The sequence below is a fragment of the Apis dorsata genome, unplaced genomic scaffold (assembly GCF_000469605.1).
Source record: "Apis dorsata unplaced genomic scaffold, Apis dorsata 1.3 scaffold_963, whole genome shotgun sequence".
NCBI lineage: Eukaryota > Metazoa > Arthropoda > Insecta > Hymenoptera > Apidae > Apis > Apis dorsata.
The window spans coordinates 42,367-65,916 of NW_006264070.1; the positions used below are offsets into that span (position 1 = coordinate 42,367).

At 29.5% G+C, this 23,550-nt stretch overlaps 2 protein-coding genes across 4 annotated transcripts in view; both read right to left on the bottom strand.

Annotated features, from left to right (window-relative positions):
* Nucleotides 1-83: 83 nt before the first annotated feature.
* LOC102681922 (protein UXT homolog) lies at nt 84-924 on the bottom strand. Of its 2 annotated transcripts, none has more exons than XM_031514290.1 (2): nt 824-924; nt 84-644 (listed from the first exon to the last, which is right to left on the bottom strand). In XM_031514290.1, exon 2 carries the CDS (start codon nt 634-636, stop codon nt 202-204), a length of 435 nt encoding a protein of 144 aa, XP_031370150.1. In that variant the 5' UTR covers nt 637-644; nt 824-924; the 3' UTR covers nt 84-201. The 2 variants fall into 2 exon arrangements, with proteins under 2 accessions (XP_031370150.1, XP_006623925.1); XM_006623862.2 differs by having other exon boundaries at nt 84-647; nt 824-907.
* Nucleotides 925-12,218: 11,294 nt separating this feature from the next.
* The window catches only part of LOC102670591 (protein doublesex-like), a 92,066-nt gene continuing 80,734 nt past the window's right edge, over nt 12,219-23,550 (bottom strand). For both annotated transcript variants that reach the window (XM_006623863.2, XM_031514292.1), the window contains exon 6: nt 12,219-15,959. The gene's annotated coding sequence lies outside the window, so the exon portion shown is untranslated. The remainder of the gene's footprint in view (nt 15,960-23,550) is intronic.

Consider the following 23,550-nt stretch of genomic DNA (forward strand, 5'->3'; position numbering starts at 1 on the left):
CATCGCGCGAAATAATTTCGTTGAAATTTAATAGCGTACTTTGAGAATGAAATAAGAATTCTAAAAAATGGAGGGAAACATGTTTATTCAAAATCATTTAATATTTATTTAATTCTCTATTATGTACAAAAGTTATAATAACATGTAAATATGTACACATAAAAAATTATAGAATTATATAACACAAAATATACTTTATATTCAGTCTTTAAATCCTTGTAATTCTCTAATGCCTAGAAGAATTAGTTTGATATGAGCATTTATCTTGGCTATTTCTTTACGATAATGTGCAATCTGTTGTTCTAGAAGTTTAATTCTAACATTGATAACAGCCAGAGCATCATTTAATGAAAATTCCATATAATGTCCTAAACCAATATCCAATAGAATTGTGGAAGCATCAGGTATATGCGCTTCAATAAAAAAATTTTGCCCAATATCTACTTGAGTTTTAAATCCATTTTTATCAAGGTTATTATTTTGAATGGTAGTTATCATAGATTTTAATTGAATAAATTCGGCAACATCTGCATTTTTAACATCAAGTTTCTGCTCTAATTGAGCAAGATCCTCTTTCAATACATCATTGATGAATGTTTCAAATTTGAAAATTTTTTGCTCAATGTCAGGATTCATAATCAAGCAGCCTGTATAGCATAAAAATCATAAAAATATTTCGTATCTATACGTATTATATTATTATAATCTTAACAATCTTAATAAAATCGTGAAAACAAATAATAAATACACAAAAAATATAGGTTATGATAATTGTAAATTATATTATTCCGTATAAAAAATATAATTTATCAAGTGCACTTACCAGAAATATATCTAAATATTAAATCTTTTCACAATATACACTCTGTGTTTCTTATTATCAATTAAAATCAAAAATATTATAGAACATCAATAAATTTTGAGGTTAACGTAAATATAGTACACATCAAAAATTCATTCTAGCAATTTAAATAATTAAAATCAAAGTATGTAATAAAATATTTTGAATATCCTGTTTCAAAGGCACAAAATATATATTAAATAATACATAATTACATGTATTATTAAATAATTTTTAAAGCACATATAATTAAACGTTTATGAAAGTGCACTAAATTCTCCTGGTGGAGTTTTGAGGAACTTATTGCTCCAATGATAAAACAGAATACAATAAAAAAGCTTTATATCATAGAATAGATATAATATAGAGGGATCATCTAACACATTTTTTAGATTGAGCTATATTCTGTCACATATGATATTATCGACACCAAATAGAATGAGATAACAGTATTATTAATGAATGGAAGAAAAAAAATTGTATTAAAACGTAGTGATAATCAATTATCTTTGACATAAGAATAATAATCATGATCAATTTATATAACATCACAATCATATCTAACTAATTCATTTGAAATGTTTAGGAATTTCTGAAGAATGCAATTGTTTAGTATAAAAATGTCAAATATCTGTCGAAAATTTCTACAAAAAATAAAAAAAAAAATATAGAAAATCTTTAACAATCAAAAACGAAAGAAATGATAAAATAATTCATTATTTTTGCATAGTGCTTTAATCAAAATAAAAGTTATTTAGTTTAGTTTAACTTTAAATAAACTAAACAACTTTAAATAATTTTTTCGACTCATTTATTAAAATCTTTTTCCTTCACTATTTATTAAAAGTTAAACTATCTTTTTTATTATTATATATATTTATTAAAAATGTGTTCTTCGTTAGAAAAATTTTCTTCTAGTTCTTTAAATGGAACAACAAATCTTTTTAACAATAAAATAGAAAAAAATATAAAATAATATATTAATATAAAATAACAAATATAAAATAAAATAATTTCTTTTCATTTTTCATTTCTAAATAAAAATATAAATTATTTATAATATAAATCTCTTTAATTAAATGAACAATTTCTTTAATTTCTTTACAATTTTTTTTACATATTTTTACAAAAATGAAAGTTTTTATATATATATTTATATTTAACCTGTTTCGAACCATATATTCCAGGTATTTCTGAATATTAAAACATGTATATCACAACGTTTCTGAGATTTTTCAAGGATATCAAGATGCGAAATATTCAAATTAATCTTATAATAGTTATTTTTGCTAAATAGGCGTTATTTCTTATTCAAAATTGAGGATTTTATCTAACAAGTCACGAATTAATCGAGAAACATTCTATATATTGTTTAAATCCAGTGATTTTGAGTAATATTAGTCCCAGATTATATAGTATATATGGAGATCATATACTATAATGTATAATATATGTAAGCGCTTCTTCATATCGAAAATGCATGTTAAGTTGCTTCGTGGAGCTGAAGTAATATTCTCACATTTACCCTTCATCGAAGCGGAAAGGGCGCCATCTCTCGAAAAATTTCATCGATAGAGTGCTAAACCGAGTCAAGTAGCTTGAATCTTGATCGCCTTCGGGCTCAATTAAGAACCATTCACACTTATTGATAACTTCAATTTCTATATATCTTTTATATCTGTTATTAAATCTATTAACTTATTTGTCTATTAATGATATTATTCATAATTTAAATAAAAGATCATTTAATTTCTTAATAAAAAGATATATAAAGCTAAAAATATATTATACATTATTTATTACTTTTAAAAGTTAATTTGCGCTTTTAAGATTAATTTATATTTAAATAGATTCACGTACTTACATATATTATAAGTTAAATATATGCTGAAATTATTTTAATATAATAATGTCAGAAAATGAATTAGCGATATTCGTCTCTGATGCATTTTGTAAGTATTGCGCTTTTAATAGCTCTTTGGAAGCGAATATCAGAGAAGATAATTATAAATTCTGAAGCAACAAAAAGCGGAAATTAAAATATACCAAACAATTTTTTTAAAGTACGTCGGTTTTCAGATGAATTGAAAATGATTATTTTATATATTTTTATCTTTTTTAAATATAATAATATACAATTAATTGTTTTTATATAAAAAAATGATTTAACTCTATCATTTGAATATCATTTAATATCTTCATTTTATTTTTTTGTCATGTTGATTATAATCATCAATTTAAAAGATATATTGTATTAAAAAATTATAAAATGCTAGATTAAAATTTTGAATTATATAGTAGATGAATCATTTAATATTAATTTACATTAATAACATTAACGAAATAAAAAATAAATAAAATTTAAATAAAAATTAAACGGTTTCGATTGAATTTATATCACACGTAACAAATTAATTTAATCTTCAATAAACAGAATAGATAAAATAAATACTTATACATACATAATAAATCATGAAAATAAAATTGTTTATCTCATATCTTACTTTCTTTTTGTAAATATAACACCATTGCTGATATGTGTTATCTATTATATAATAGTCAAGATTGTATCACTATTCTCGCTATTCTCAACATTCAACATTAGTAACATTATTAGTAACATAATTTTACAAATATCATAAGTTTCCAATTACGATTCTAATAAATTTTGTTATATAACATTATATAACATTCTACTGTAAAAATAAAAGAAGTTCTACATTGAAAAAATTTTTATAAATTATTATCTTAGCCTTTTATTCCATATAAAAATATAAAATTATTCCATATAAAAAATATTTTTCGGTTATCTTCTGGTGAAAGGACCAAAAGAACTTCTTACATTGAACAGTTATTATCGATGAAGGAACCGTTAATATTTGATAGGATCGAATAAGATCTGACTCGAAATAAGCACATCGCTATCCCCACTTCTTTGAAGTCGCCCGCAGAAAGTGAGAGATCCGAGAACGAGTGAGAGGTCCGTGAAAGCGAGAAGCCATAAATCTTTGCGGTCGAATGAGCAGTGACATGGTTTAATACAAGGATAGGATATATATAATGCTTTCTCACTCTGACATGAACATATACATCTCGAAATAAGTAACTCACCCAGGACAGGCCAATTGTCGATCAGGTATATTAAAAATATTTTTACCAATAATTAGAATATAAACTAAAGAACAAAAATAAAATACATATAATTAAAATAATTATTAAAAAAATATAAGCGAATGTAATATAGAATTAGCAAACGCTTTTCATTGAAGAATCGCTTAACATCAGAGTAAGAAAATATATTCTATTCCTTTTAAGGGATAACATTGTTGCTTGATCAATCATTTTATGATTTATCGTTGTCTCGAGCCTTTTACTCTTTTTTTATGTTTTCTCTCTTCTCATATGTGAACAAGAAACAAATCGAATAGTATACTTGATATTTAAATGTCATATAAAGATATAAATAATTAAAGACAATGTATTACATGTACCTATGTAATTATTCTTTAATCGCTATTCCTCTTTTTGACTAAAATAATTTCAAAAATTAATAAAACATTTCCAGCAATATAAATTAATTCATAAAGGAGAACTATTTTACAGCTATATAATTCAATCCTTAATATTAACCTAAGAAACTCTCTACTTCACTTCATCTTGTAATTAATTTCCTATATACCATAATGTAAAATGCGTATTCAACATCTTCGATTAGATACACCAGGTTTCCTTTATCGAGATAACGAGATTTTAATTAATAAAAAATCCACGCTACCGGTTAAAGGTTAACACTTCGTTATGCGACATGGAACAATCATCCATCTTCTTCAAACGTGTTTCCCATCGGTCTTGACAAGGAACCACGACGCTAGAGGGCGCGCATGTGTAAATGCCTGTATCTCTGCTCGAGTGGAAACACGCGTCGTAACCGGCATAAGTATGGGAGAATTCGCGTATAGGCCTATAAAAGTCCTCGCAACGTTTAACTGCGGCGTCCCAGGCATAAACTAAGGACTATATTGCTTATATAATGCAGAAATATACCATGGCTAAGGCGATGCAACGCTTTTATACCTGCTTGGGCTGACCGACCGACCAACACTCACTGGCTTCCCTGCGCTAAAATTTCCTTGCTCTTCGATTTGCTTTTTACTCTTCATCTGTTTTTCTTTGTTCATCTTCCTCGTCTTAGATAGTTGGACAGACGTCTGCGACAGTTAATTGAGTTCCAGTTCTACGTTTGGCTGATCATATTATCTATTTAATTTCCAATTATATGTTCATTAATAATGATTCGAAGAGAAAAAAAATTTCACGATTATTTCTGGGAATAAGTTAATATTTTTAATACATTACTTACTTATTACTTTTATTTGCAGAAATGTTAGATTGTCTGGAAATTAATTGGATACAATTTTTTAAAGATATTTTAAATAATATATGTTTACTTAAATAAAAACTGTTAAAATTACTTTTTTTTTAAATAAAAAATATTAGAAATAATTTCTAGCTTTAAAAAAAATCAAAGAAAGATTTATTGATTTTATTACCAATTAAATAGCAAAAAGATTTAATAAAAAAAATATGATATGATAATAATAACACAATGTATTATAAAGAATAAAACGTAAAAAATTTATATTTCGAAAAATCTAATTAAAAAAAGAAAAAAATAACAAATTAACTCTTCATCGAAACATCAATATACTTTTATTTTGAAATGCTTAAAAGTTTTTTTCCTTCCTACAATAGTAAGATAATAATCAATCATCTTGCTTCGATTGAAAATTTTTGTAACATTTAAATAAATTTTAGCATGCAATCTTTCATTAATTATAATTCTCTACTAATAATATTAGTGCACGCAAAAAGCGGATCTAATGAAAAAATTTGTTTCCAAAGAAATAAATTAGAAAGAATCGATCGCGTGTGTGGCATCAATCCAAGAGTGTCCAAAACATCATCATAATTACAGTGCGATTCTTGGACAACGAACAAGGGGGAGATTTCAGTAGTATTCTCTAGATATAATATCTGTGTGGTCCTTCCATGAAATTTGAATAAATGGAACATCTTTTTATGCAAAAAATTTATGATGAATTATACTCATAGGATAATGTATAATGGGCTATAATGAATTATTATTAGAAATATAATCGTAACGTTCAACTAGAAAACATTAATATGGAATTAAATGAGGCATTAACGTAAAATTATGGGCTATTAATGCAAATGAGTTCATTAGTAGAATAAACGAAGGAAATAGATGAAAGATTAAGGGAATGAAATAAAAATACTTACAATTAGATGTAACACTGAAGAAATACAGTTATTTTTATTATGATTGAATTAGTATTTAAATTTTGGTTTTTAAGGATAATTTGATATGAATATATTATATTTAATCTTCATTTTAATTATTGGTAATTATAGCTATCATTTAAAACAATTTCATAGAAATACTTGAAAAATAGAATACTATTATCTTTTATTTTATAAAATGCAATAGAATAATTAATATATAAAATTATTTTTACTATTTAAGCCATTAAGAAGATCCTGAAAAAAAAATTCATATTTGAAACATTATTAAATTCTTTACACATATCTAAACTTTTATAAATTATGATAAAATGTCTGCAAAAAGAAAATAAGTATATTATATAGTGAACAACAAGACGAGTTGAATTTTTGCAAATAAATATCAGCTATAAAAAGGAAATAAAATTAATGTAACAAAACAATGTAATAAGAATTGAAGGAAGAAATATCACGATGGATCGTATCTCTCTCTTAACATTTATTTAATAATTATTTATTATAATATTATAATTAAAATTACAGTTTACGAACAATGATATTTGCATATCTCGAATTTTCATCGATAAATCGCGCTAATTGCATCCTGGCTCAAGTAAAATCCAACCACGCCTCGTGTCTTTTCTCTCTATCAAGATATCTATCAAAAATCGTAAATGCTTAAAACATTGCGACGCATGTATAACGCTCATTTCGTTTATAGATCGTCGAATAAATAAGTACAACGGCCGGATTGATTGATACGAGTAGATAAAACACAATAAAGTGGGTGCAATACGATTTCTCTATTGTTCCTCTCTTTTTCTTCTTTTTCTATCATTTCGTTCTTGTTCCAAGCGTTGCTGGGGCCATCGTTTCGGACACTTTTACGCGATACCTTACAAGCTGTAAAAACGAAACTGTCACCGTCCACGATGTTGTAAAATCCTCGTTATGTTCATCCACTCGTACACGCCGTCGTTTACATCCACGTTGAACACGATGGGGGAGAGGGAATAAGTGGATGGAGAAATATGTCGATGGTGTATGCTTGAATTGTTGTATGGCCGCCATTTTACGCGCTACGTGCAATTATGATTCCCTTTTTCGCGACAATTTAATTCGTAATATTATTTTTTTTTCATTTTATTTTATTCCTGCGTTGTAAATGTGCGAGATATGTTATACATGTTTCCTAGTTACAAAAATTAAAGGCTGGATAAAGAGTACAGGTGTGTCATTGACGAATCATTATGATCATAGTGAATTATAAAAAAAAGAAAAGCTAGAATTTGATTTTTTCAATCGAAAAGACTTCGCTCTTCTTTTAAAAAATTGCACGTGTTCTCACTCCTTATCGAATCGAAAGATATCATGATTAGAAAAACCAATTTCAAGGATTTACATTCAGGGATGATAGACATTTTGAATCAAGATGCGAGATCACACGATGGATAAATAGATAGATCAATTATTTTTATTTTAAGAAAAAATATTTATTCTTCATTCATCGAGCAATTTTTCATTCTTTCTACAATTCTCTCATTTAATCTAAGATAAGAAAAAATAAGCGATAATTTATGAATTATCGAATGATACTTAATGATTTAATCCAATAGATAAAGCATAAGGTATACAATATAAAAAAAACTGATTTATTTCATGTGTCATCTATATCAAGATCTATCGATTTATGCTCACGTACTTCATTTCAAGTAATAGGATTATTATTGATCGAATGAAATTTTTATTATTTCGATTGCAATCAAAGATATGCATTATATTTAACCCTTTCGCTACGGAAGGAATTATCCAAAAAGTATATATCATTCAAAATGTACAAAAATTTATCTCCTACTACATAAGCATCATCATTATTAGGAATCTATTTCATTAATTTGAATTGATAATTGAAAAGAAATAAATAATTTTCATCATAAGAGTTTATTTATAATTACATACTACGTACAAAGATAACCATTTGCAGTCAGTGCATTAAAAATAACATAACATACAAATCATCACAAAATTTGTATAAATTATAAAACATTGCAATTTTTGTCGAGTAACTGTAGTTGCTCTTATATAGAAAACGCACAATAAGAGGCTGTTATAATTATTAATAGTAACGAAAGGGTTACAAACCAATACGAATCTTCTTCGAAATTATTAAGACATTGTTAAGATATCGGGATACAAATTCAAGTCAATTATAATTCTCTCAAAATCTGTGAAATATTGCGATTAAGAATAATTAATAATTCTTCAATGTCGATAAATTATAATTGACATATTATTGCGATATCACGCGATAAATAGTACGTAAACAATTCATATTAGTACAATACTACGATACATGCTACATATTAAATTGAATTGCATTATCATCAGTTGTAACTAATATTGCATCAATACTCTCGCTGAACAATAATACGGTATTAATTAAGAATGCATATTAATCAATACATAATTGTAGTATCATCCACCGTGCATTTAACGCATGATTAAAACCACGTAATATTTTAAAAAGAAATTCTACATTATCCCTTTACATATTTATTGTTTATAAGAGGAAAATTAATAATTATTGTCAAAATTCTCTCAGACGTTAATTAATAAATAACATTAATGATAATCTCTGTCAAACAGAGTTGTAATATTTTATTAATAATCTATTTGGAACTTTTCTCCCTCGAAATGAATTTTTCAAAACATGATTATCCTGGATACAATACAAATGGATTTTTCGATTTGATCGAAATTTTTGTTTCGAGAAATCGTGAAATTTACTTAAGCTATCTTTTAATATAGTTGCACGATTTTTAGGAACATTAATCATCGAAATCATCGAGATTAACTCGATCGAATTATTGAATTTAAATTTATAAAGAAATTTAATAACTTGTAAAATCAACGATCCGTTTGTTAATTTGTTACAACATTGTCACGACATAATAAGATACAAATAACATAATTCAAAGACAAAAAAAACAAAAAAAATAAGGATATGACGGCGATAAATAAGCCTATAAATTCAACAGGACATACATATCTGCATCGGTTCATACAAATTACTCACACTTCTTGATACAAATTCGAATCGATGATCATATAGATGCTACGAAACGAAACTATACTTCCTTTAGTCGCTACACTAATTTGAATCTTTAATCAGTCTGTTCATCTTTACAAAAAAGAACTAAAATATTTCGAATGACTGATATATATTCTTAAAGTTTCAGTGAGCCGAGATCTTGCAATAGATGCTTGTAGCTGATGCTTCGAGATTATGTACAATCGTGGTTGCATTCAGAAATATTTTTCACGAAACAACCTATTTAAGGAGGGGGAAAAAAAAAAAGAAAAATAAAAAGAAAATCAAAAAGAAAAAGAAATAGAATTCTTAATTATTCATTGAAAGTAAGATTCTTAATTATTATAGAATTAAAAATCGGTTCATCTTATCTGTAATGTAATAAATCTCTATTTATTTTAATTGCATTTATTAGAAGAAATTTTTAATTATTCTTAGCCAATTTCCTTCATCAATTTAACGAAAAAACAATATAAAATAGATTGAATTTAAGGAATTACAAATCATTATATTTGTCGTTCAACTAATTAAGATGTTTTGCTATATGGTAATTGAAATCACGTTTCAAATTTGATTGGAATTTGCAAAGTAAAATTCGTCTCGGATGCACACACGTGTTCAACGCGAAAATGTCTACGATAAATGCGGCTAACGCGCATTAAACGAGTGAAAATAGAATAAAACAGGCGCAGAACACTGACAGCACACATGATTTATAAAGACAATTAACAGTGCTCGGTCAATTAGAAATTAGACACAGTTCGGAGCACCTGGAAACTTGTCTACTAGACATGTGTTTGTTTTTTTGCGAGAAATAATTGTTACCAGTTTTTGAATAAATTACGATTGCTGTAAATTCGTCATAAGTACATTTTAAAAAGTTTCGTTAAAATCGAAGCAAAAGTTGTTAAAATTAAGAGCGATAGATGTATGGCAAGATTAAGGTAATGCAATATCTCTCGTTGTTACGCATACGGTAACGAAATGTCGTGGAAAATAAACGATAACATTATGATGAATGAATATAACGAATTTATAGTGATGATTTAAAAGAGAGATAGGTTAATTTGATTCTTGATAATGAAATTTTAAAAATTAATTCATTTCTCAACATTATGAAAATTGATCATTTGATTTTTTCCATTTTACTTATTATAATGTATTTGTAGAACGATTAAGCGTAATAATTGACTTTGAAATTGATTTTAAAAAAAAAGTGTAATTCACCGATGATATATCTTTCTTCTTTTTTCCATATCGTAAATATTTAGATGAAATTTCAGCACTCGTAAAAATTTTTACAAATTGAGTGCTAATCATCTGGATTTTAATAATTTCAACTTAATAATTTAACTTAGTATAATAAATTTATTACAAGTATCATTAATTTTATGATGAAATTAAGCTGACTTATTCTTATACCGTACAATTTATACTTTGAATTAGAGTACGTGAATTGAGCCATTTTAAAAATAACAGAAATTAAAATCAATAATGACAAAAATTATAAAAATAAAGCAAAACACACACAAAAAAAAGGAAATATGCATTGAGAGGACTTTGTCATTTGAATTAAATATCCTATTTACAAAACTAAAACAATCCACCTTACTTAACAAAAAAAAAAAAAAAAGAATAACTAAAGGAAAGCACACATTACATAAAGTCATTAAAAATCAAAATCGATTTCGCTGAGTTTCTCTTATCATGTATAATGAGGTCAAGTTTATTACTTAAAAACCTAAATATTTTTGAAGAAATTTCTTTACAATTCATTATATATATATATGTTATATATAATGTATTATTTCATAGTATCATAATATTAAACAGCATTCTATATATATATATAGCATTAAATAATATCTTTTGCAACGTACATATATTTAATTTAAAACTTCCATCTTCATTTTCAGTCTGCAGATCCCTCCATAATAACCCAATATATATATTTTTTCTTTTCTCCATATTATTTTCAACATATTGTATTAATTACATAAATTTTTTATCGATCATTCATGCAAATTTTTCAACGGAAGCATAGACACGAAGCGCACTTCCGGTAAATATCTTTCTACGTATTTACCCTCCTCCTCTCCAATTTAACATTTTAACGAATTTTACGAAATTTGAACGAATCATTCTCCTTTCTCGCATCTGCAATTGCACCTCAAAAAGTTTCCCATTGAAATTAAAGATTTTATGCCTCGATTTATCGGAAATACAAAATTACAGGATATTGGATCCTATATTTTGCCACGATCGTATGCGATAAATAATACAAACTTAACTGTTCAATAGTATGTATGAAACATCTGACATGTTATTATATAAGTGACATTAAAAGCTTTGCAGGTGACGAAATAGCATATGAACTATATCGTGCGAAGCATTATATATTATATTCATAATTTTTCTTGAGAAACGTATGCTGTGAGAGACTTGAAGTGGAACACGCGGAAATAAATTGACATTGTATGGTAAGTTCTCAAACAAAAACGAATCGAAAGCTAGTATATTCGTTGGAATTCAAAATTAATAGATTATAATAATAAGAATTTTTTTTTAATTCAAAGAAAAAGTTTACTGGACAATAATAATTTTTATGTGCATTGAAATATAATATAATAATTTATCTCAGTTTTCGAATTTATTTTTCTTTTTTTTTCCAAACAAATTTGCAAATTAGACAAATTTCGAACGAATAAATTTTTAAATAATTTAAAGTTTAACGAAAGTTAAACGAAAAGAATTATATTTTTATCCAAAACTTTATAAACATTTAGATTAAGCTTCATGTAGATTCGTTTTGAACGAAAATAGGAAATATTATCTATGTAAAAAAAAAAAGAAAAAAAAAACAGAAAAAGAAAAAAAAATTAATCTACATATATTTTCTTATCACAAAATAATCACTTTCGTAATTTTTAATTATTTTTCTTATCTAGAGGACTCAATGCCATCATAATACAGTCATCTCAAGGATTCAGAATCACATAAGATTTATTAGAGAAATCTCTGTACTCGACCTTCCAAACAATGTTCTGTTTAATAATCATCCTATCACACAGAATTTTTTTTACATTAGAATAATTATTCTGAAAATATAATTGCCAACAAGCAATTTAAAAAAAAAAAAACGACTAATAATACCGACGCCTTACAAATCGATCGCACGATTCTTCTATTGCATCTTTCACACGTCAATAATTTCTTCATACATTCATTAATTGGAGATGGAGTCTTCCAAACCCGATTTCCATTTGAATATTTACACATCTCTTTTTTTCCCTTTTCATCAAAAATTAAAATTTATAACAAATTTTGATTTCTACAATCCTCGAAACTCAGTTTCATAATCAACCAACAGCCGCAATTATTTCATTGATAAAAAGTTAAATTTTCTTTACACAAATTTTTATAAGTTAAATTTATCATTATGCGAATTACCCTACTAATCTGAGTTTCGAGTCACAAAAAATTTTATAATAAAAAGTTTCGAGGCTTTGATGTTTGGGGGCTCGAGTATCTCATCCCTAATATTAATTTAAAAAAAAAAAATAATCGAATAAAGACATTTCTCGAATATCTTTATCGGTTTCCATTCGATCCGCCATATCATTTGAGCAGCGAATCGCTCTACCCATAAATTACTCGCATGAGAAGGCGAGGGATTCTGTTCTTCTTAACCTCGAGCGTGCATCATGCGTGTCATTTCCCTTAGAACAGTCACGAAACAACTTTTTTGATTGGTTCGTGGCATAATTTTACAGGTAGATGCACGTGTATCGCGTATCAATTCTCGCAATCGCGATCATTAATCGCCTCATCATTCCCTGTATTCGCGCACGGTATGCAGCTATTTCGTTTGGTCAAAATATACCGAAGATCAACTTCCGTTTTCTCAATAATCATGAACAAGAAGAGTGCAATTTCTTCGCGTAACGAAATTGGTCTGTTTTTGTGGATACAATGAAGGGGCAGCCAATGGCGTGCAAATGAAATGCAGGCTGATGTTGCACACTAGTGGTTGCATGCTCGTTACAAGAATATCTTAGGTAACAATCAATCGTGTTTCGATATTGGAGTTTTGCTTGGAAGGTGTTCATACGATTAAAAAAAGAAAAAAGAAAAGAAAAAAAGGGTGGAAAAAAGCAAAGCGGACGAGAAAAGAAGAGGCGAAGATTGGGAGAGAAAGAAGGAGAGACAAAATCAGGCGACAGAGAATAAAGTTAGAATGAAATAGCGTAAAGATACAAACCTCGGTATTCTTATTTGAATATTAATTTGTCAGAAGACGAAATGGCCAGTTTTTTAAACAAACATTTTTCTGTTTACGTCTTGCAATAAGGATCTTTTTGCAGAATTTCACGTGTGTATTTTACGACACGCGTTTGCACAAGTGCAAATATTATAGATACAATTAATTGTATTATGGATGCAATAACATTTGCAGGCGTCTATTATTTCGCGATACAACACATGTGTGATCTGTAACATTTAATAACGTAACGTAATTGGCAAGAACGATAAGTTCTGGTCAGTGTTAATTGAACCAGTTTCGCGCGGATCCGTCCGAAAACTTGTCCGATTTAATGTAACAAGAGTTCGTGTGCATGGAATCGAGCGAAGGAACTGGCGAAGTTATTCCAACAAATCGAAATCATGTTCAATATCTAAAACAGTTCCATCAATTATTTGAATTCTCTCGTTCGATGCAATGTATTACTCTGATCAGCCAGGAATACAATTCATTTAAGATATGTCGACGACGTTCGTTGAATAATAAATCGAATAAATAACAATGTGTCGACACAGGGCAAGAGAATTCGTTGAAAAAATGAAATCTTAATATGTACTACCGTGTATGCTTTACAAGAAGTCACGTGGGACGGACGATTTCACTTACAGAAACTTGTGAGGCTTGTTGATCAATTAGAAATTCCAATTTTAATTGATTCGGTCTGTTCGAAATAACCAATAGAAAACCTGCGTTTCTTTCACACGACTTCTTCCGAGACACGTACAACACTACATATATATATATGATATACACAAGCGTACAATTAACGCACGCATCTAAATGATGAAATTCGATGAAATTTCTCGATCGATCTCATCGCACATTTCCGTCGACGTCATTCTCCGCGTTATTATCTTTGAATCGCTGCGTTCAATCTTCTTAACGTGTCCTATTCGCATCACACGTTCCCACGATCGTGGTTCATCTGAATACGCGTGAACCAACTCGTCGCACGGTATCAAGAATTGTTATACGAAATTAGTCTCGAGAGGGATCTCTTATGCCTCGAAATTCCATGTTACAAATTAATAATAATAATAAGGGATATTCCACGAAATCGCGCTTCCTCCACGTATAACAAAGAAGAGAAGCGTGATCATCGACGCGCTTGTCATCCTCACCGCAGACAGACTGGAATCACGTTCCTTTAGAAAGGAGCAAAAACCACGAGAGCAAAATTGAACATGACTAAGGGTTTTCAAAGTAGCTCAGCCGAAAAGAGCCGTCGGCGGTTATACATACACGGCCGGGTTTACAACACACGACGATACTCGAAAAGATTGTTGAGCGATCTCGTTCACGTGCGATTAAACAACTGGTCGGCTATCGTATTCTTTACGAACGAGTTCTATCTTGAATCTCTCGTTTCGTGCTTTAACAACGCGTTGCGAAATCGGGGGAAAAAGGGAGAGGAAGAGAGAAAGAGAGAAAAAGAGAATAAAAAGAAAAGAAGAAAAAAAGGAAAAAGGGAGAGAAGAGGAAATGTATTTAATGAAAGGAACAAATTGAAGGATGAAAATGGACAAAAAGGAGGAGACCGCGAAGAGAAACGAGAGAGGATGAGGAAAAAAGGAAGAAGGAGAGAAGGAACAAGTGAAGGTGGCAGATTCGATCAGCGAACCGAAGGACGTGCAAGGACGAGGGATGCCCGAGGTACATGTTGTCCATGAACCTCGGTATCCCACGATCCACTCGCAAAAAACTTTCATGTTTCTGTTGTTCCTCTCTTGGTGAGTCTAGGAAAAAAAAGAAGAAGAAGAAGAAGAAGAAGAAGAGGAAGAAGAGGAATAAAACTGAAGGAAGGCTGTAGAACACAATGCACTTTGTATCTTTCTCTCTCCCTTCCTCTCGTTTTTTTTTAAACCGGCAGATTCCTTTTGTGTTCGGAACACGGGTTTGAATCGCAACACTGTTATTTTCACATTGATGGAGCATCGATCTATCTCTTTGAATCGGCCGTGAACGACACATGTTCTTTCTTAATCGTACATTTTCAACATTTTCTCAGAAACATCTTTCTTAGAAATAGTTAGTGAGAAAAATTTAATCGTTTAATCGATCTAATAAATCGATTGTTTCGTTGATTTAACAGGTAAACTGGTCACAATAGTGGTCACAAAGTATCGATATCGTCACAAGTAACGATACAAGAGAGGAATACTTTTTCCAAAAATGTATATAACATCACGATTTAATTTTAAATTTAATTTTAATTTCGCGGCACCCAAGTTTCGAGGAAAGAAGTGTTGTTTCAAGAGAATGACGATCAGAATGAAACGCTCCGTAACGAAACTTCTTTCCCATTATTTTTTGGGCCTTCCGCTTCTTCTTCTTTTTCTTTCTTTCTTCGATATAATCATTTCTCTTTGGGTTTGACCTGTTCTTCCATATATTTTACTTCATTGAATGGTCGAATAATCGATCTGGAATCAGAAAAAAGTTCACCTGGAGTTAATCAACTGTGTTACATTTTAAAAAAAGAATTTTTTTCAAAATATTTTTCGTTTGTTATTGATTCATTTATTTTTTATTAATTCATTAACAATATTAGTAAGTAAATTATTGTACAAACAAATATATATATACTATTATATATTATTCTTTATTATTTTGATTATAAATGATTGTAATCTAGTATCGTGATTATCGAATTTGTCATTTCTCGATTTTCAATCAAAAGTTTATTTTTAAAATGATAAAAATCTTTCGCAAAACCAAAGATGTTCGAAAAATGCAAAATACATTCGTAAAAATTTAATCCAGAGAGTATAATTGTTCCGTGCATGTAATCAAAATATACATGGAAAATTTTCGAAATCAACTCTGAATTGAATTGAAAAAAATTTATTTCAATTGATTTCCTTATATCAATATCGATATATTTTGCATATTGTTAGAAGAAACAACAACGATAGAATAAAATAAAAAAAAAGAAGATCAATATCGTAAATTAATATATCTATAAGTTTTGTCCAAACAGGAGACCATTAAACGGCGATGTAGGATTAAAGACAAGTTTAATGGCGTCTGTTAACCGAGGAAGAGACGATTCGCAACAAGGGGTGCAACCGTTTCCAAAACAGAACAGGAAGCGGATCTAAAGGTAGCGTTAACGACCAGCACGCCGTCTTATCCAGCGGATATTAAATCCACCGGCAGAGACATTTCTCATGCTCGAAAAATTTCCAGCGGAAACTTGTCACGAAGACTTTAAGGACCCTCTGACTGATGAACACAGTCGGAAAGGAAGAGACAGAGAATGGGGAGGAGAAAGGGCGAGGGAGGGAAAGGGGAGAAAAACGCGTGCGTTTGAACGACAACGAAACGTCGTGATGAGGAGGAGAGGAAAAAAAGAATAGTGAAACCGGAAGAGAAAGAGAAGAAGAGGAGGAGTGACGAAAGAGGAAGAACAGGAGGTGAAAGAGAGGGAAGGCAAGGGGCTGTATTATGCTCGCTAAAGCAATGTTACCAACTCGAGAACTGGCGAACTAGCCGACAGTAAAATCCATTTTATGTCTCCCTCGTAAAGCCAGTCAAATGAAACCCGGACTTAGTTTTCATACGAGCACCCACCCGCCATTCACCCGGCCAGACCCGGTTTCCTGCTCCACCACGGCGGCAGAGGGTCGTTGCTGACTTTTTCGGAAGTCTAGACACGATGGTTCCTCCTCAAGGTGCATCACACACCGATGGATGGGATATAGATTATGGGATATACGTATTATCAGGACGCATTTGGGCTCCATTTGTCTTTCTTCTATTTAGTTTGGGTTTTCGTATCTTAATGGCGCGAAAAAGCAAGAAGATTTGATCGAGTCGATGTTGGATACCTTCTGTCGATGATTTTGTAAGTAATTGAGACTTTCAATTGTACAAAAAGATGAATTATAATAAATTTAAATTAAGATGAATAATTAAAGAATAATGCTTGTAATATATATCATGTTTCGTAATTTTAAAGTCTTGAAATTGAATGGTTGAATTAAGAAAGAATTTTAATAACTCCTAAATAATTTTGCAATAATTTATAGGAGAAAATTGATTAAAATCAGCAGTGTTTCGCGATAATATTAATTTCGATTTGTATGTAAAGATCTCATAAAGAGAAATGAATGCATCGAGTAATATTCTGCTTCGAAAGATATTTCCATGTGTAACTCGATTAATTACTCGCTTCCACTGTTTTCTACTCTTAATTAATATCGGAACTTCCGTTTTTTATGAAACATTTTAATTGAATGCTTGATTATTTATATCCATGAATCATTTTTTTATGCTTCATAAAACATGAAATTGTTTCCATTATTTCCTTTATGAAATAATTTTACTATTAAGGAAATATGCAGAAACTAATAATAATACAAATAAAATTTTATGCGTGCATAATAAAAAAAAAAAAGAAATAAAAATTTTGGATAAATAATAATATATCTCGTTTGGATAAAACTTCAAAATAATTTTTAAAAATCACAATAACTTTCTTTTTATACAAACGTATATAATCGAGATTCCTTTTAATAAAAAAAGGAAGTCACAAATTAAAAAAAAAAAAAAGGATAACAATTCGGCAAAGATAAAAAAAAATTCATTTTCGATTTCCTTCTATCGATGATCGATAAAACATTTCCACACGTTCATCCATAACGAAAAATCCATTCATTCAATGATTTTTTATAAACCTTGACGAATCATATTCGCACAATAGTTCAGCCCCATAGACGTAGATCGGCGGCATCCGCGTAAATATCCACAGGGAAGGAATGAAGTAAAGGTTAAAGTCAGAAAATCCTAGCGAAGCGGAACCTCGTTCGGCACTAAAACTTGGCCAGGTCGTAAAACGAGTCTCGTCGACGTATAACGTACTTACGGTTGGAAAAGCATCGCGGCGATAAAGACCGACCCCGTATCCCTGTCGGATAGACGCCTCGAAAGATTTTCGTAGACGTTTCGAATGTCCTCCACCCCTCTTCATAAAGACCTGTCTTAATCTGCGTCCGTGTATGTTCGATAGCCCTGACCGTGTCCAACGAGTGGATCCTTAAAACCAATTCGTGATCGTGCATAAAGATGCCGAAAATAAATATGTGAAGCAGGGTACGCGTTAACCACCGTCTTCCGTCTAACAATCCCGCGGTCCTTCCAGGAAGCTTCTGCGTTCAGAAAATCGCGTGTCTTTCTTTGGAACCCGGTCGACCGTTGCGGCTCATAAAATACTCAAATTTTGACGTATGGCCGCTGTTATTTAGTGGGACTTGTTCTCCGTTTCTCGTGATTCTATAGAGTGATTAAAGTATATAGGGGTGATACAAGTGGCTGAGAAGGAATATAATTTTAACGTGGAGTGAAATTGGAACTAAGTCGTAATGGAAAATTTCTTTCTATTTTCATTAAATTTCAATATCCGATCTCGATTATATACGAATGTACGTGTAAAAGTGTAAATGTACTTTTTTTTTTTTTAATAAAAATCAATTCTGTATACGAATTGATTTCTCAAATTATTTTTGTAAATAGAAGATAATAAAGACGAGAAATAATGTGATCCTATTGATAAATTGAAATAGTTCAATGTTCAAAATTGTTACATAACAACAAATTATAAAGAAACGATATAAAAGAACAAATAATAAAAATTTCAGACACGTTTGGTTTTCTAAAATTTTCTACTGTATAGTTTTTAAAATTAAACGCCTGTATAAAATATACAAATTTATCCAATTAATTGAAACAACGAAATATCTTGACGATTATTACAAATCGAAATCTCTTAATATTTATGATTGATATCACGATATAACATTACACGTACGTTCGCGACATACTTCGAGTTCCGTTCTTCTTCACAAATTTGTCCCCGTAACTTTACGATTCGTTTTCATTACTTTACTTAGTGCAATGATACATGTGAAATCTTTCTTCCTTTTTGCCTCTTCTCCCTTTCCACTTCTTTGCAGTTGCGAAACGCTAGGAATACCATAGTCGGATTCCTTTTAAGACTTCAATTCCTTTTTTATCCATTGGTCCCTTTTCTTCTTTCTTTTTCACTCGCCATATTTTTAAGCGGTTTTATTAAGGTACGCGTTCCACGGAGAAAGACACGGGCTATATAACTTTTTCTTTTTTTTTTCTTCTTTAACGACGTGTCGTTAGAAACGTTGAAGAAGTTAAAAACGACACAATAAAGATACTAACAAGACAATATTGTATCTTTTTGTCAATGGACAGAGAAATAAAGAAAAAAAAGTGCGTAAAAGTTTACGCTTTAATTTGGCTTGATTCTTTATTTTGAAATTTTGACGACAACAATGTTACTTTAGAGAACAAAATTGGTGATAAAAAAGATTGATAATTGAGAGATAAAAGATTGGGCTATTTAAAAAAGGACATTACAGGATGATCTAAAGATATCAATATGAGGAAAAATGAAGCGAATGTAAATAGGAGGATTTATAAGAAAGGAAAGAGAAGGAAACGTTCAAGCACATAACTGAAATGGAAATAGTGGTTGTGGTGGGTGGAAGTTTATTGTCCAGTGGTAAGTGCTTCCCGAATTCTCACTTTGTATAAAAAGGATAAAAGACCGTAAAGTGCAAATATTTGAAATAATATTTAACTAAAATGTAACTCTTATCATTGATTTCTATTCATTAAAGATTCAAATTTCATTTTTTGATTTTACTTTGTATTTTAATATAAATATTTAATTATTGAATTTAAGTCATGAACGTGTATTTTTTTTTAAAATCTAAACTAAGTCTATTCTTTTATTTATTTTCTTTCTCAATTTTACATGAAACTAAAATTTTATATATTTTTTGTACAAGATGTTAATATATTCATGGAACATTTTTAGAGAATCCGTTTTAGAGGCCAAAATAAACACAAAAGTTGGTATATTATTTGGTCAATAAGTTATAAATATAACGCAATTGAAATCTGTGTTAGACGAAGCGAGATGAAGATAGAGTAAGATCACTCTGTCTCTATCTCACTTTATCCAATTCAAATTTAAATTGTTTATAACTTAATAAATAAACCTTGACCGATATTTTTGTATATTAATCTTTGTGTTTGTTTTGGCCTCTAGCTCAGTTCTACGAATATATTAACAACCTGTACATTTCTTGATTGATGATATTCTATTCTAAAATTTTTAAAAATAAATTCTTGCAATTTATGAGAAACTTAAAAAAAAATTAAAAATTTTTTCTGTTATAATTTAATTCTTTGGCATAAAAATATCCTTTAAAGATTTTGTATACACAAATATGCAATAAAATTGTTGTATAAAAGAAATTGTAATATTGTGTCAAATGATTCTTATCTTTTAAAATTTAATAAAGCATAAAAGCTATTCACTTATTATTTTAAAAATCATATTATATTTATTGTAATATTTTATACTTACGTTCATGCTTTCCTTGTCTTTCAAATAAAAAATTCAATCGAATTTCCTTTTCTTTCTCTAAGCAATACACAACGTGAACTCAATCTTTCTACATTTTAAGATCTCTAAGCAATCCAGTAACGATAATACAAATTCTAGATTTCTTAATAATTCAAGCTCAACAAATTAAAAAACAAATCATCGATCAAAAATTTCTTTCTCTTATTCTCGAAAATGGAAAATCGAAAGAACTATTAACAGCAACGACAAAAATTGTAACGATTGAGAAATAATCGTAATCAAACCGTATCTTTTCTTCGGAATTCCACCACGAGGAATTATCGATGAAAATCTTTTCATTACGAAACATCACGAAACACGCATCTTGGATGGACCTTGGTAATTGTAACTTCGGCTCAACAGATGTCGTATTTCATAGAAGTTTGGTTGTATTTTCGCATGTATGACTTTAATTGTCGATGGAGAATTCGCTTGTATTTCTTCTCAAGTTTTACTATGGCGCTAGGTCAACCGATCCGAGCTGTAAACGTCAGTCGACGCCAAAGCCTCGAAGCACGGCTGGTTGTCAGTTCAACTTTCTTCAACCTTCTTCTTCTCCGTCCTCTTACAACGTCCCTTAACCAATCGCTATCTCCCTTTCGCGTCACGTCACTGTGTGTTCGCTGTCTGTTTCGAGATCTAGAAAAATTGGCTCGAAGACAGAGAAAATTGGAATGAAATTTTTGTTCAAAATAATCTATTCGATTAAATCTACAAATAAATGCAAGACAACTAGATATGAGATTGAAATCGAAATCGAATGACTGTGATCTCTTGAAATTTTCTTTTGATTTTTATCGTTAGATAAAAATTTATTATAAGATATGTAGAGACTAAATTATTGATTATTGCTCTACGATTAATCGATTAAAAAATGATTAAAAGAAGAAATATTAATGAAAGTATAAAAGAGAATCTTTGTTTGTTCGATAATTTACTTATGTGTTCCTAATTTTAACGTAGAATATTCTTTAACATAATGCAAATCTTTATTTTATTAGCTATTATTATTTTCTACAACGAAACTGAATAGTTTAAAAGAACTTTTCTTTCCTATTCCAAGAATTTAACATATTTTTTATCATTATTCTATCTCTTATTCTATAAATTGCACGATATTTATAATATTTTAACGACAAATTGAAAACTACACAAAAATATTAATTTATATTAATTTACAATATATCACATTACATAAATATTTATTAAAAATTAACAATTTTCTTAAAATTATAATCAAAAATCGTTTGGAATGATTTTAAAACAACTTACATATTACGCAGCCGAATTGCTATTACTCCCGTATTCCGCATTCGACATTTCGTAAATATTATTATAGAACGATAGAACGATAGAAGAGGGGGCTAAATCAAAACAAACAGTTTAGAATCGAACGAAAGACGTCGGTACCGGTAACGTCTCGAGGCTTCATTAAGGATGCAATATAACGTGGTTTTTGCCGAGTAAACGAAGGGAGCTGGATATGCACAGGAGAGTGGTCGGTGGCTTTTAAAAAAGTTATGACGAGGTTTTATGGGGGTTTAATTGTAGCCCAAGACTGTGGTTAGAAAGTACTAAAACTCCTTTTACCAGCGGAATCGGGACTGTTACATCGCTTAATGTTCTTTGATTCTTCGGGTATACGCTACATACGTGGAAGAGGCAAAAATAACGAAGATGAAGAAAAACTCGGTGTCGACTCATGCACTTAGCTACTGTTAATTATTGCTTTGTCTTGGAAGTTGCACCTTCATACTTGTAGAATAAGGCCGACGATCGTCGTCAAGGTCTTACGACGTTTGTCTCCTTTTCTTCCCTTTCCCCCTCCCCTCCTTTTCTTTATTTTTCATTTTATTTTCCCTGTTCTTCGTTCAGTTAAATTTTCCAAGAACGATGATAGAAATTGGAATAATTTTCAACGTCAATATATTCAGATTTTACAGGATGTGTTTTCTTTTGTAAATAGAAGTATAAAATAATCAAGAGGATTTTTACTTTTTTAATAATTAAAATGTTGAAAAGGTTAACGTTTTTAATTGGAGTATATAAAAAATTATAGAGTATAATTTATTTGCAATGAATTTTCATTCATTATCGAATGTGCAGTTATTCATATCATTGCATCTCTCATTCCTTTCTAAACGAAATGATAGATAAATTTATTATTTCGCATCGAGCGATAAAATTTCAAGTTTCAATTTAATTTCTACAATTTTTAAAAATCCTTTCTTTTTTTTCCTGCTCCTTCTCTTATAAAACAAGCAATCTTTTCATCATAAAATTTAACGCTTCAAAAATTTTTCGTTACGAGGATTTTCTCTCGTGATGCAGTAAAACGCAACAAAACATGAAAATATTTAACATTCTTACTTCTGCCACTCTTACAATGCAACAAAACACGAAAAGACTCGATGCACAGTCGTATACCGAATTGAAAAATCGATTCTATGGTATTTAACGATCGTAATGAATATCCTGCGACGTCGTTAGACGTATTCATCGAGAATCGAGGCATAAATCTGCGCGTTTTTACGATACGTGTACGCAAAAAAAAAAAAAAAAAAAAA

Bases quoted from the DNA above. Each gene is read 5' to 3' on its own strand.
- LOC102681922 (XM_031514290.1), bottom strand. From the start codon at position 636: ATGAATCCTGACATTGAGCAAAAAATTTTCAAATTTGAAACATTCATC.